The 12924-nt window shown below is 55.8% G+C and overlaps 1 protein-coding gene across 1 annotated transcript; it reads left to right on the top strand.

The window, feature by feature from the left end:
• Nucleotides 1-11047: 11047 nt before the first annotated feature.
• On the top strand, nt 11048-12556 carry LOC147646778 (uncharacterized). The gene is made up of 3 exons (XM_086873000.1): nt 11048-11625; nt 11715-11852; nt 12135-12556. Exons 1-3 carry the CDS (start codon nt 11048-11050, stop codon nt 12463-12465), a joined length of 1047 nt encoding a protein of 348 aa, XP_086729126.1. The 3' UTR covers nt 12466-12556.
• The last annotated feature ends 368 nt before the right edge of the window (nt 12557-12924 follow it).

Below are 12924 nucleotides of genomic sequence, written 5' to 3'. Positions count from 1 at the left end.
ACAAGATGTGTAACAGAAAGAATGTACACATATCTATGTTTACAGTTACTCTCCTGGGAAAGTCCTTAGAAAACCATGTCAGCAAGCTCAGAAGCTGAGTTTTCAGGGCTACATCTCCCCCTTTTTGGTTTAACAAAAAGAAAAGAAAAAAGAAAAATGAACAAAGAAACTAGCAACATTATAAACAATCAAAAAGATAATTAATAGGAAAATACAATACTCCATACAATCAGAAGGCTGTAATTTCAGGGTGATAGCTCACCCTTTCATTATTACAAAAAAAACCTTTTTTTTTTTTTTTTGGAAAAAAAAAGCAGAAAACCAACAAAACTCAAAAATAAATGAAACAATTGTCCAACATCAACACCTGCTTGTGGATGGCTCTCAATTTGGTCACAGAGGCAGAATCCATGGCCAGATTGAAAGGCGCCTGGGAAAACTTATGAAATGCTCTGACAGCAGCCTGTAATTCCATCAATTGGGCTGATCTAAACTCATGACTCTCCAAAAAAATAAAACAAAAACCACCAACCTAAAAACAAAACAGCGACATCAATGGAAAGATTAATCTAATAAACTTGAGGAGCAGAAACTGCTTGCAGAACCTCCTCCAGCATCTACAGTGCCTCTGGGGTCAGTGTCAGAGGTGACTTTAAATCAGAGTCCCCCTTTAATAGACCAAACAAGGGAGACAGTTTAGTCGTGGTCAGTCCCATATGAGGACACAACCATGTAAAACTCCATTAATATTTGGACATCATTCATGCAGTGTCTGCACTGAATGCAAAAAAAAGAATTGCACCTCCAGATGCGGGACTGTTCGTCCCAAAAATTATTTTGACCCTCAAATAATTTCAAGGAGGTTGTTTCTGGAGTCACTTGCAGCTCCGTATCATTGGCAAATGCCAGCAAATTTTGCATGCCTTATGGCAAAATCTCCATTGATATCTCTGTGTGGGCTCAGCATTAATGATAGCTGGCACCAGAAAGGCAAATTTGGGTCTGTCATCAGGATGCAAAGGAATTGCAAAGAACAATCCTTCAGATCCACAATGAGGACTAGCCAATCAGCAGGAAGCATGGCAGGTGAAGGCATGCTAGCCTGCAACATCCCCATGCTTTCCATCATAGCATGAACTTTCTGGAGGTCTTGCAATAACTTCCATTTCCCAGACTTGTTCTTGACACAGAAAACAGGAATGTGCCAGGGACTGGTTGAAACTCCAGATCACTGTGATCCAACTGTTCTTGCATCAAGTCACGGAGGGTGACTAGTCTATCATGGGAAAGGACAACAGAATCTGCTGAACAAAGAGTCAGTCTCAAGTTCTTCTTTGCATAGAATCTGTCAGCATCGGCTCCAAGGGTCACTCTGGGGCCCATCAGCAAACCTGACAATCGTGATGTCCATGCCAGTGTCAAAAACCCGCAGAAGCTAATCTCTGACAGCACCTCACCAAGGATGGACAGGAGATGGATGGTGTAGACCCATTCAGGATGATCCCTGGCTGTCAGAACAGCAGTCCAGTGACCCAGGGAGGTCCAGGGAACCCGAAGCCACCATCTCCCCGCAGCTGGTTCTCAGCTCTGCGAACATAAAACTCAAAAGGCACAAGGTGAGCAAATCCAGGTCCTGCAGGGATAGGAACAGGAGGGGTGAGTGTGGAACCCATGGCAGAAATGCACCCCAGGAATTCCGAATCAACGTCCCCTGGGTGAGCAATAGTGCCTTGAGCAGTGGTATTCATCCACGCCAAAAGAAGAGCACTCATGCCTTCACCCACTGGACCAAAGCATTCGGAAACACGTGGAATGCCTGATACGCTCAGCTGCACAGTCATTTGACAAGAGGACAAGGTCCACAGGCCAGCTGAAGAAGCTCCAGCAGCCTGGGACCCCTGGCCCATCAAGGCCACTGACTTCGCCCCTGCGGCAGCACCACCCGAGCCAGTGGTAACTAGCGCGGGACATTGGTCTGCCGCGGCCGCAGGAGGCGGCGGGGGAGGGCCGGCTCCAGCCGCAGGCTCGGGTGATGCCCGGGAACCCGAGGCGGGGGGGGCTGGAGGCAGTTCAGCACAGCCTGCCTCCAGCGCCGGGAAGGACCGAGGTGCCGGTAGAGGCACAGCCTGCGAAGCCGCAGCACCGTCCTGCTCTGCTGCAAGGGGACAATCCAGGCTCGCAGGATGGGAATCCGGCAGCATGGGGCTGGCAGAACACGGCTTGGCATCGGCACCACTCGCAGAACCCGCCCCCACCCCCCACGAATCCGGCGCGGGGCGGGCAGCGCTCAGAACTGCCCCTAACAGCGTTTCTTCGGGGCGAAAGGTCCAAGAAGCGGTGCCAGCCGCTCCTCTGCTGGAAAAGCGTGCGCGGCCACCGGCGTGGAGCCCGGGCCCTGCCCGTCCCCCACCGCGGGGCAGGGCATGGCCCAGCCGCAGCAGGGACACGGGACCGGCCCTGAGGCATCCCCCAGGGTGGGTGCCGCCCCCCGTTCAAGCACCCCCCCATCGGTCTGTGCCAGGAGGGCACACGGAGGAGGCGAGTCCGCCCCGGGCTTCCACCGCCGGGGCATGGGCCGAGGCGGCGTTACACCCCCTGGGTCCGCAGCGCTCCCAACGGCCTGCTGGCAGGGATCATCCAACCCCGCCCCGGGCCTACACCGCCGGGGCGCCGGTCGAGGCGGGGTCACACCCACCGGTCCCGCGGCGGCCCCGTTCAATCCGTCGCACCTTCGCCAGATCCCGAGCAGCCGAAACAGCCGGGGCTCATAACCGACCAGCAGAGCCTCAATCAGGGAATCGCCTAAAGGGTCCCAAGCTGACTGTGAAAAAATCGCTTCAACCACAGGGAAAAACCCCTCAATTCTCCCATACTCACACAATCACTGAAAGTCAGCATATGAAACATCAATCCCTCTCTGATCAGACACCGCATGCCATATTTCCAGAACCAGGCCTTCGCTGAGAGAAAGCCCAAAACCATCCATAGCCACAGGCTAGACAGTACCCTGTAACACACGTGCAAGACACGTCGGGGTTCCCCAGATGTTACGGTTGAAGATGAATAGATCACATGGACACAGGTTGAGGTGTGGTGAAAGAAAGAGCAGAATTTATTTTTCCTCCCAGGATTTATAGGCTTCTGACCAAGGCCAGGGATTGGATGGTCAGGATAACACTTTCTCACTGCACTGGCCATGAGAGATGCCCATCACAAGACGTGTAACAGAAAGAATGTACACATATCTACGCTTACAGTTACTCTCCTGGGAAAGTCCTTAGAAAACTATGTCAGCAAGGTCAGAAGCTGAGTTTTCAGGGTGACAGTCTATCTCAAGGCCATTTTCATCTTGGGACATCACTTATCTTCCAGACTACATCCTGTACCTCAATTTTAACATGTAACATCTGTAAAGCGCTGCATCTGCCTTGTAACACTGATTCTTTTGATTGCTTCGAATAATAACTTCAATAACAGTTACTATTTAGTTAGGACAAATCAATTCCATTTACTGCAATCCCGCATTTCTCTTTTTGACCACATTGATTCATGCTTTTAAAAAAAAACAACTTGAATCTTAGTATTTTTTCTATATTCTCAATAATCTCATTTTTTGCATTCACTTTATTTCCATTTCTAATTTCTTTAACATTTCTTGTGCTGCATCAAGTTTTTTCCACTCTCTCTCAAATTTGGTTAACATTTTTTTGAGCTATTATAGTTACTTTCTGTTCAGTATTCCTTGAATTACTGAATGGATTATGGAATCATACAAGGTAGAAACAATAATCTTAAGGTAAAACACAATATCAAAAATTTTAACTTTTTCCATTATGTACTTTATAAAGGTTATCTCACCAATCAGTCTTCAGAAGAGAATTCCATTTTTGAACGGGTACATGTGTTACTCTTTTAATTTCTTCAGCAATTTTCGTGATGGCTTCTCCATGATCATTTATTTCCACACAACATTCAGATTCATTAAACTTTCTACAAACTCCCCCTACTTCAGTTAACAGATAGTCCAGGCCCATTCTGTTTTGATCTACTCATGCTCGCATTTGTGAATGTTGCTTGGCCAGCAACTTTAGGGCAGTAGAGGTATGATTTAAAATGACTTTAACTACTGCTTGGAGCCTTATGAAGTGATTCAAAAGGTAACATATTCCTCCTGGACCTCAGTATAACGAAGAAGGAGGGTTGTATAACTCCTAAGGTACAGGATCTTTTCCACTTCTGAGGTAATTCCCTATACACTCTTGGCTCACAAATCCAATATATTATGTCAGGGGCTTTCCATTTGTTACTTGTTGTATCTGGTCATTCTCAATAGAATTTTAGGTCACTTATGGATTGCTAAGGGTTAGCTCCAAGACTTTTATACTAGCACAACTAGCCGATGGAGCCCCGGCCCAGCGGGGCTGTGGGGCGAGATGGCTCCGCGGCTCCCTGGACAGCAGCCAACCCTCTGCCCCTTCCAGAGCTCGGCACCAGCGGCTGCTGGCCAGGCCTCAGGGCTGGCCGGGCATGGGAGGCTGGGGCTGGCTGCAGGTAGCGCCCGGCCGAGGGGCAGAGCCCGCGCCAACCATTCCCTCCTGCCGCTCTCTCCAGCTGGCACAGGACAGGAACCGAGCGGCGGAGGACCTGCGCCGGGCCCTGCCGTACCTGCAGAGCCCACAGGAGCCCCTGCGAGCGGCGGCCATCAGGTTCATCGGTGAGCCACGAGCCCGGGCTCCCTTCCCGCCCCGCCACAGCTCGGCCCCGGCCCCGACTGCTGCCCCGGCAGCGGCACCCGGGCCCGGTGCCCTGGAGCCCCGCCTGCCCTCGGGGCTGCTGCTGCCGGCCTCTGGCAGCCGTGCCCTTGGGCTGAGTCAGGATGCGGCACGGGCCCGGGCTGAGCCCTGCCGGGGCGGGAGGGCGTGTGAGCACAGGGCTGGCAGCGCCGCTGGCAGGGAGCTGTGCCGCTGGGGCCCTGACAGGCTCTGTGTTCCCAGGGATGGCCGGGCGGCTCCTGAGGGGGCAGAAAGAAGACCTGCAGCTAATTTACAAATGTGAGTGAGGGCAGCGGGCTGTCAGCGGGGCTGCTGGGTGGAGCTGCAAGTCCTGGACTGTCTGCGAAGGTCTCTGCTCAATGTGCGGATGAGGGGCGGCGTGGGTGGATCACTCCGAGGTTTCACGCGGGGCATTCGTGGCCAGCAGCTTCGGGCTGATCCCCTTGGTCCCTGCTCCCTGCTGGCCATGGCAAGAGCCGGCTGGGATGGCCCTGGCCGGGGGCTCTCCGTGGGCCTCCGCAGGTCTGGGAATCTGACCGTGGCTCTGTTGTTCTCTCTTCCAGCCCTTAAGAACGTGGTTTGTGACACCAGCCCTGCCATCGGAAACCTGGCAATTCAAACATTTTACATCACCCAGGCAGTAGAGACGGCTCGATATTCCATCTTGGAGAACCTGCAAGTTCAGCTGCACAGGGCATGGAGGACACGGCCTCGTCTGTTGGGCCTCAGCTGGCTGCGCTGCTGGAGCTCTGCTGGCAACTGACCCGGCAGGCTCTGTCTGCTGGGGCCACCTGAACCAGCAGAGAATTTTTTTTGTTTCTTAAATATTGTTCTTTTCTTCTTTTCATTTTCTTTTAGGATATAAATATAGTATATATTATAATAGGCAGTCACTTCCCAAGACCTTTATCTTGCTGCCCATGGTGTACAGGGCATAGAGGAAGCGGGGAAAATGTGATTCCACTGGGGGAATCACAGCTCAGCAAGCTGCCCAGGCATGCAGTGGTGCAGGGAAAATGGCCAGAAACCCTTGGCCTTTGGTGGTTCTGCTGAAGGCACAAACGCTGTCTCAGCCAGGAAGCGCCGCCATCTGTGTCCTCGTGCCCGTGTGGTGCTGGCTGGGTTGCTGAGGGCTCCCACGTGCCTCTTGATCCTGCTCCTCTGGAGCTCCTGTGGGGCTGTGGCGCTGCTGCTGGTCCACGCTGGGGGAGACTCTGAGGGAACAGGGCACTGGGAGGCTGTAAATGGATGAGGGTCTGTGGAGGCCCAGGCGGGACAAAAGCGTGGGAAGGCGTGAGGGGCATGTGTGGAGGCTGGAGGCTCCAAAGGGGACAGGAGGCCCCTGAAAGGCCGGACCGGTGGGAAGACCTGAGGAATTGGGTGTCAGAGGGCATAAGCAGCCCCCGGGCAGCCACCTTTTTCCTGACAGCCGGCCGACCTGGCACTTCCCCAGAATGTCTCCCAGGCCTGCAGCAGAAGCCCTCGAGGCTGGGACAACACCCCTCCAGGAGGGTGCGGACAGCCCAAGGTGTGCCCAGGCTGGGCTGGCTGGGGACATGCAGGGCAGGGGGGTGCTGCCAGGCCACGGCCACTGGGTGCCTGCGATAAGGGGCAGTGGGCAGAGGCAGGGCTGGCCGCCAGCCCGGGCCCTCGCGGCTGCCCAGGACACGGTGCTGTGACTGAGGCTCCCCTGACACAGAGCTCGGGGTCCGCAGAGCTGCTGCCACCAAGGGGAGGGTGGTGATGTCTCCTCCAGCAGGGCTGCCCAGTCGCTGCTGCTGAAGCGACTCAGGAGCCCACAGAAACAGCAGCAGAGTGTGCACAGGAACAGCAGCAGAGTGTGCACAGGAACAGCAGCAGAGTGTGCACAGGAACAGCAGCAGCCCCAACGTCGGCACCTGCACAGTGAGGCGTCCGCAGCAGCCGGGTGCCAAACCGGGGGAGGCTGTGGGCACAGTTGCCTTTGGTTTGGCAGAAGGCTTCGGCAGAATTGGCCACAATGGCTTTCTCTTCACTTGCCAGCCTCACAGCAACGCTTGACAGCTTCAGCTGCAGCCTGTGCCCCTGACTGACTTGGATGGCCGTGCTTGAGGGCGGGCTCGCCTTCCACACTCAGGTGTCCCAAGGCAGCGGCATCAGCGCCATCGTGAGAGAGAGAGTAAGAGACTCTGATGGGACATGAGCCCTGTGCTGCAGCTGCCCTCCCTCTCTTCTGTCCAGGCACCTTAAAGACACATGAAACAAAATCCTGGACTTGCTTGGAACAAAGGAGTAAGCAGCATGCACTGAAAAAAAGCAGGGACTTACATGGCTTAGTTTTCCACTCCACTTGGTGAATCACAGAATCTCAGAACATTTTGTGTTGCAAAGTATCATAAACATCATCCACTTCCAACCACCCTGCCATGGGCACAGGTGGTGTGCAGACACAACTGTCACTAGAATTGGAAGAACACTTCTCCATGTTGACCTTTTCCTCTCCTGGATTTCAAGCAAAGATGAAAAAATCATCTGGTGAATCACAAATTAATATTGTAGCTCACAGAACTGGGAGCAGGAGTCTCCTGTGGCCCACGGTGTGTCCATTCAGCCATTGTTAGATCGTCCAGTTGGAGCTCAGCCCGGTGCAGCCCAGGCACAGGCACCAGGCTGGTCCATTTCAGCATCCCAAAGTCTTTGTGGCTCCCTGTGCACCCATTGCTTCCTGAATCCATTCTTGAATTCCCAGTTACTGCTGTGCAGGACATGAGAACACAGGAATAGCTTGTTTGGCTCATTCTTGTGTTTGCTGCTCCTGCCTAAAGGAATCTATATGCTGATGTCATGGTATAGCCCAACAGCAAAGACTTCTTCTGTAGTGTCTAAAACTAAAACCTTGTGTGACTGTTCAGACACTCTAAAATCCAGGGTGAAGATGACAGCTTTGGTATGAAGAATCCTAGAAATTTTGACATGTGATTTTTCTAGTCAAGGATTTGAATGCCAATGTGGAAACTACAAAAATCTTCAAACTGGTTTTCATTGGCAACCCCTTTGAAATGGCATCAGCACACCTACAGGGGACAGGGTATGACAGCGGGGACAGTACTTGGCAATTCATGGCTTCAAGTGTGGGAGATAAATATTTTGCCCGGGTTCAACCTGAAGTTCAAGTTTTCCCAGGATTTTGATTGATTGGTCATTGCAGGTCAATTTAATAAATGCAAAAGGATGGAAAAGCACAATTTCTGGAGATTGTGCACTAGGGAGAAAATAGGAAGAAAACCTTGAAAACAGTCGGCAGGCTTTGGAAAAATTCTAAAAAGATGTGGGCTTTGGCTGCCCTCTGGCACAGAAGCCCCCCAGGGGTACAGGTCTCTGGGGCAGGAGACGAGTGCCAGCACTGCCAGGGCTCGGGTGGGGTGGCAGGTCTGCCTTGGCGGGGACTCTGCCACACCTGCTGATTTCAGTGCTGGCCGGGGCCCCAGGGCTCAGAGCAGCATTCGTGCCCTGGCCCACACGTTCCTTGTCTGTGTCACACCTGCAGGTTTAGAATGGCCACCAGCTGGGACGTGTCCCAAGGAGGCCGTGCCAGCTTCTGTGCAAGGCCCCGTGCCCTTCCTGCTGCGGCTGCGTCGGCAGCCCTGGGGGCTCCTTCTGCTGCCCTGAGCCTGCAGAGCAGGGCAGCGTTGGCTGATGGTTTGAGGCATTCCTAAAGATCCTGTTGGGCTGTCTTAGACCCTTTGGGCAAGAGATTCCTCCCAACCTGGGCCATTTTTGGGGGGATGGGGGCAGGGGGAACCAGGGCAGCTGGCAGGGTGCGTGAGGGCCCTTTGTGACATATGGTCACCATGGGATGGAAAGGGACAGGGTGTCAGAGGGCCCTTTGTGACATGTGGTGGCATAGGAGCTGGCGGTGACAGGACCACGCCACAGTGCTCGGTGCACGCGACGGGACAGGACGCGTCAGAGCGGTGCTGTGAGGAGCCCCCGCACAGCACACTCGTTTGTGTCGGACCCGGAGCTTTTCCGAAGCGTTATTCCAACAGGTGACCTCGAGGCCAGACCACAGGGCTTGCTGACCTGTGGCCTTGCCGAGGCTTCTTTCTTAAGGTTCTGTCAAGGGCAGACCGTGGGACTTGGTGACCCGGGGCTTTTCCGAGGTGTCGCCCATCCCTGCAGTCACTGCCCTTGAGACCAGACCTCAAATCTTGACGAGGAGCCTCCTGTCCTTGTGGCAGGAGCCCTCAAGACACAAGTGCACGACTTGCTGTCCTGCCGTCTTGCCAGGACTTGAGTCTTGCAGGTGCCTTCCAGGCACGACTGCAGCACTTGCTGACCTGTGGCCTTGCCGAGGCTTCTCAAGGTTCTCTCAAGGCAGACCGTGGGATTTGGTGACCCGGAGCTTTTCCGAGGTGTCGCCCATCCCTGCAGTCACTGCCCTTGAGACCAGACCTCAAACCTTGACGAGGAGCCTCCTGTCCTTGTGGCAGGAGCCCTCAAGACACAAGTGCAGGACTCGCTGTCCTGCCGTCTTGCCCGGACTTGAGTCTTGCAGGTGCCTTCCAGGCACGACTGCAGGACTTGCTGACTCGGAGCTTTTCCGAGCCATCTCTCCTGCAAGTAGCTATAAATCCAGTCCCTGCCATGGAGCAGCGACCCCCAAGAGTGCCCAAGTTGGCCTGGGTTGAGGAGGAGGAAGGAGAAGGCCCTGGAGCTGTCCTGGCACAGGAGACTGAAGAGGTGCAGGAGTTCCAGGCACCACGGGAGGGTGAGTTGCAGAGCTCGGCCTTAGGGCTAGCGCCTGTTGCCAGCTTGGCCCCATCCCATTGCATGCCATGCCATCCCCTGGTGCTGTTCCTATGGAAAGGATGGGAGAGTGTTGAAGATGATATGGAGCAGCAACCCCCAAGAGTGCCCAAGCTGGCCTGGGTGCAGGAGGAGGAGGAGGAAGAGGAAGAAGGCCCTGGAGCTGCCCCAGCACCAGAGACCGAAGAGGTGCAGCAGTTCCGGCCGCTGGAGGAGGGTGAGTGGCAGAGCTGGGCCACAGGGCTGGTGCCTGCGGCCATCTTGGCCCCATCCCATCCCATTGCATCCCATCTCATCCCATCCCACCCTGTCCTGTGGAGACACACCCATGGACAGCATAAAAGAGGGGCTGGGGCTGCCCCCCCAGCAGTGGCCGTGCTCCATCCCCTGGGGCATCCGCGGGGCTGTCCCTGCCTGGGGATCGCAGGGCTGGGCTGCGTTCTCCGGCCTCTCCCGCAGCCCCTCAGCTCTGGCTGCTCTTTGCCAGATGCAGCCATGGCCCAGACACAAGAGCAGGACCTTGGCGGTGGCCTCTTCCGCAGAACAGCGCAGGTACCTGCAGCCATCCCCAACTGGGCTGGGCCTGCTGGCACTGCTCAGCCCAGCAGCACGCCTGGAGCACTCCATGGAACATCCCCGATGTTTCTGTCTCCCGCCCTTCTCCTACAGCTGGTTTGCAGCTTCATCAAGAGAATTCGGGAAGAAGGGACCAGCGCCATGGCCACTGGGCTCAGACCTTATTCATACATCTTCAACACCAAGGCCACTGCTGCCCTGCTGGATATGCTTGTAGAGGAGGGTTTTTACAGTCAAAAGCAAGTAAGCAGCCTGTGGCCAGGGTTTGATCCTCCAGGGATCGCTTGGCCTCCCAAGCCACGCTTGCTGATCACTCGAAGCCTTTGAGGCCATTGCAGCGTGCTGAGAAGGGAAGCACTTCTCTGGGGAAGCTGGGGACATTCCTGACTCCCTGTGGCAGCTTTCCAAGTCTCCCCTTGTGCTTTCTCCAGGTGCCTGCCATGGTGAGGTACATCTACCAGTGGCTCATGGCCAATCAGTTCTCTGAGCACAGGCTGAACAGGACCCTGCTGGATCTGAGCGAGGCACAGCCCGCTGACGTGGTCATTGCTCTCCTGCGTGTGGCCCCAACGTGTGACAGGTACGGGGCCCACGTGCCCAGAGGGCTCAGGGCTCCTCAGCCCATCAGCCTGCACAGCCTGGCCCAGGTGTCTGACCAACAGAGACTTCCAGGGTCCTGTCTACCTGGGACCTTTCCCAGCCCTGCTACATCGGTCCCCGAGCCTGCTGCCATGCCATGGCCCTCAGGGCCCTGTCCCCACAGGGCTGGGCTGCCTGGCTGCTGCTGCTGGCGAGGGGCAGCAGGCAGAGGCAGAGCTGGCAGCAAGCTCAGCTCCCCCCCACTGCTGCCCAGGCCACGGGGATGTGTCTGAGACCCCCATGAGACAGAGCTGTCGCCCCGCAGAGCTGCTATGACCATGTGGAAGACCATCTTGTGCTCGCCCAGGACAGCGGAGCGGGCATACCGGATAGTCCTCGATGTGCTGGGGAACTGGCCAGAGCACAGCACGCGCACCTCTGATGGAGACAACACGGGTGTCTTTGCCCTGGCTGTGAGTTTCTGCAACTGGCCTTTGCTCAGCCCATGGCAAGCCACCTCTTCAGCAGCTCTGTTTCCTCCTTCCCCAACTGCATCTCCCTGCCTCAGGCACTGGGCTGAAACCTGGCCTAGGGGCAGCTTCAGGGGCACCAGGCGTGGAGCTCCCCAGGGGTTTCCCCTGACCGCTCCCTGCCACACTCAGGCCCTGCCACCCGCACACCTCGGCACTGAGCGCTGTCTCAGGGTTCTCTGTCCTCTGCAGGCAACTGTGCTGATGTGGAAGATCCTTCAGATGCCCTGCGTCCCACATGTAGTGACGGTGCATTTCCCCCGCCTCTTTGTGCATCTGCTCTTCCAAGTGTTCTTCAGCACTTTGGAGATGCCAGAGGATCTCAATGCCTTCTGGAAGGGATGCCAGGAGCAACACGGCCTTGCCATCAGCCCCAACAGGTGCTCTATCCCACTCCTCCTGTCCTTGCCATGTCTCCACGGCACGAGCCAGTGCTCCCAGCGTGACCTGGGCTTTGCTGTGCACACAGCTTTGCAGTGCAGGCCCTGAAGTCCCTGCTGTGCCAAATGCATCGTGAGGAAGTGGTGGTGGAAATGGAACACAAGCGTGGCTGGGACAAGCTGCTCTCTGCTGACACCCACCACTATGCCGTGGGTCTGCTGGCCAGGTGAGACCCCCTTCTCCCCACTGCCTCTGGCATTTGTGCCCCGTGCTGAGGTTGCCCAACACAGTCCCCACTGTCGTGGGCCAGAGGGCCTCGTCACCGAGGGACGGCTAGGGAGACTGGAAAAGGCTGGGAAAGGAGGGTGCCCACAAGGAGTCACCTCCCCAAGGGCCCAGGTCCCCTATCCTTGCAGGATGGTGCTCAAAGATCTGAACTCTGTCAATCAGTCCTGGGAGATGTTTGTCCTCCCAGCTCACAGTCTGGGCTACTTTTTCACCCTGGCAGGGAGATGTCGTCTGCCTCTATCCCCTTGTGTTCCCGCATCGTTCCCTACCTGCTCCAGCTGCTCAGCACACAGGAGGCACGCTGGGATCTGCCTGCCCTGGCATTCCTTGTGGAGGTGAGCCTGATGGCCAAAAGTGCCTCCCTGCAGAGCTGCCTGCCACCTCTCTGCCCTCTCATAGCTGCAGCTGCCTGGGACGGTGCCCATGCCTTGTGCTGCTGCCCGGGCCCTGTTTCCTGTCTTGTTTCTGGGCTCCTGCCGGCTGCCTCCCCTGTCACTGCCCTGTGCCTTTCAGATCCTGGACTACCTGGACTTGAGCGAACGCAGCGCTAACAGAGTCCTGGAAATCTTCTCAAGGCACCTGCGGAGCGAGAGCAGGGACAAGCGTCACCTGGCGCTCAGGGCCCTTTTCAAGTTGATTGACGATCCCTCGATGGTGAGAAGTGGGCAGTGGCTGAAGCTGCGCCGGGAAACGCAGTCCCTTGGGCTCGGCTGGGCTTCGGGCCCCGAGGCAGCTGCTGCCAGCTCTCCTGCCTCCTGCTTCTTCCTGAGTGCTTTGGGACAGGCCTTTGGCCTCTTGGCCCTGTGGCAGCAGGGTGGCGTTTCACAGACTTGTCTTCCACACAGGCTGAAAAAATGCGGAGCCTGACTGAAAGTCTTGTAGATTTCCTGTGGGATGCAGATGGAGAGATAGTCAGGATGACAGTCATGGTGCTCAGCTTTATCGTCTTGGACAAGGACATGCTGATACCCAGCCCCATTGCCCTGCAGCTGGCTGAGGCGCTCCTGCCA

The sequence above is a fragment of the Cyanistes caeruleus genome, unplaced genomic scaffold (assembly GCF_971803275.1).
Source record: "Cyanistes caeruleus unplaced genomic scaffold, bCyaCae1.hap1.1 HAP1_SCAFFOLD_80, whole genome shotgun sequence".
NCBI classification, from domain to species: domain Eukaryota; kingdom Metazoa; phylum Chordata; class Aves; order Passeriformes; family Paridae; genus Cyanistes; species Cyanistes caeruleus.
Note: the sequence above shows the minus strand (reverse complement) of the source record. Positions and strands in the feature narration are given on the sequence as shown.

Bases quoted from the DNA above. Each gene is read 5' to 3' on its own strand.
- LOC147646778 (XM_086873000.1), top strand. From the start codon at position 11,048: ATGACCATGTGGAAGACCATCTTGTGCTCGCCCAGGACAGCGGAGCGG. The intron at 11,626-11,714 runs GTGCTCTATCCC...CTGTGCACACAG, and splicing joins CTTGCCATCAGCCCCAACAG to CTTTGCAGTGCAGGCCCTGA. The intron at 11,853-12,134 runs GTGAGACCCCCT...TCACCCTGGCAG, and splicing joins GCCGTGGGTCTGCTGGCCAG to GGAGATGTCGTCTGCCTCTA.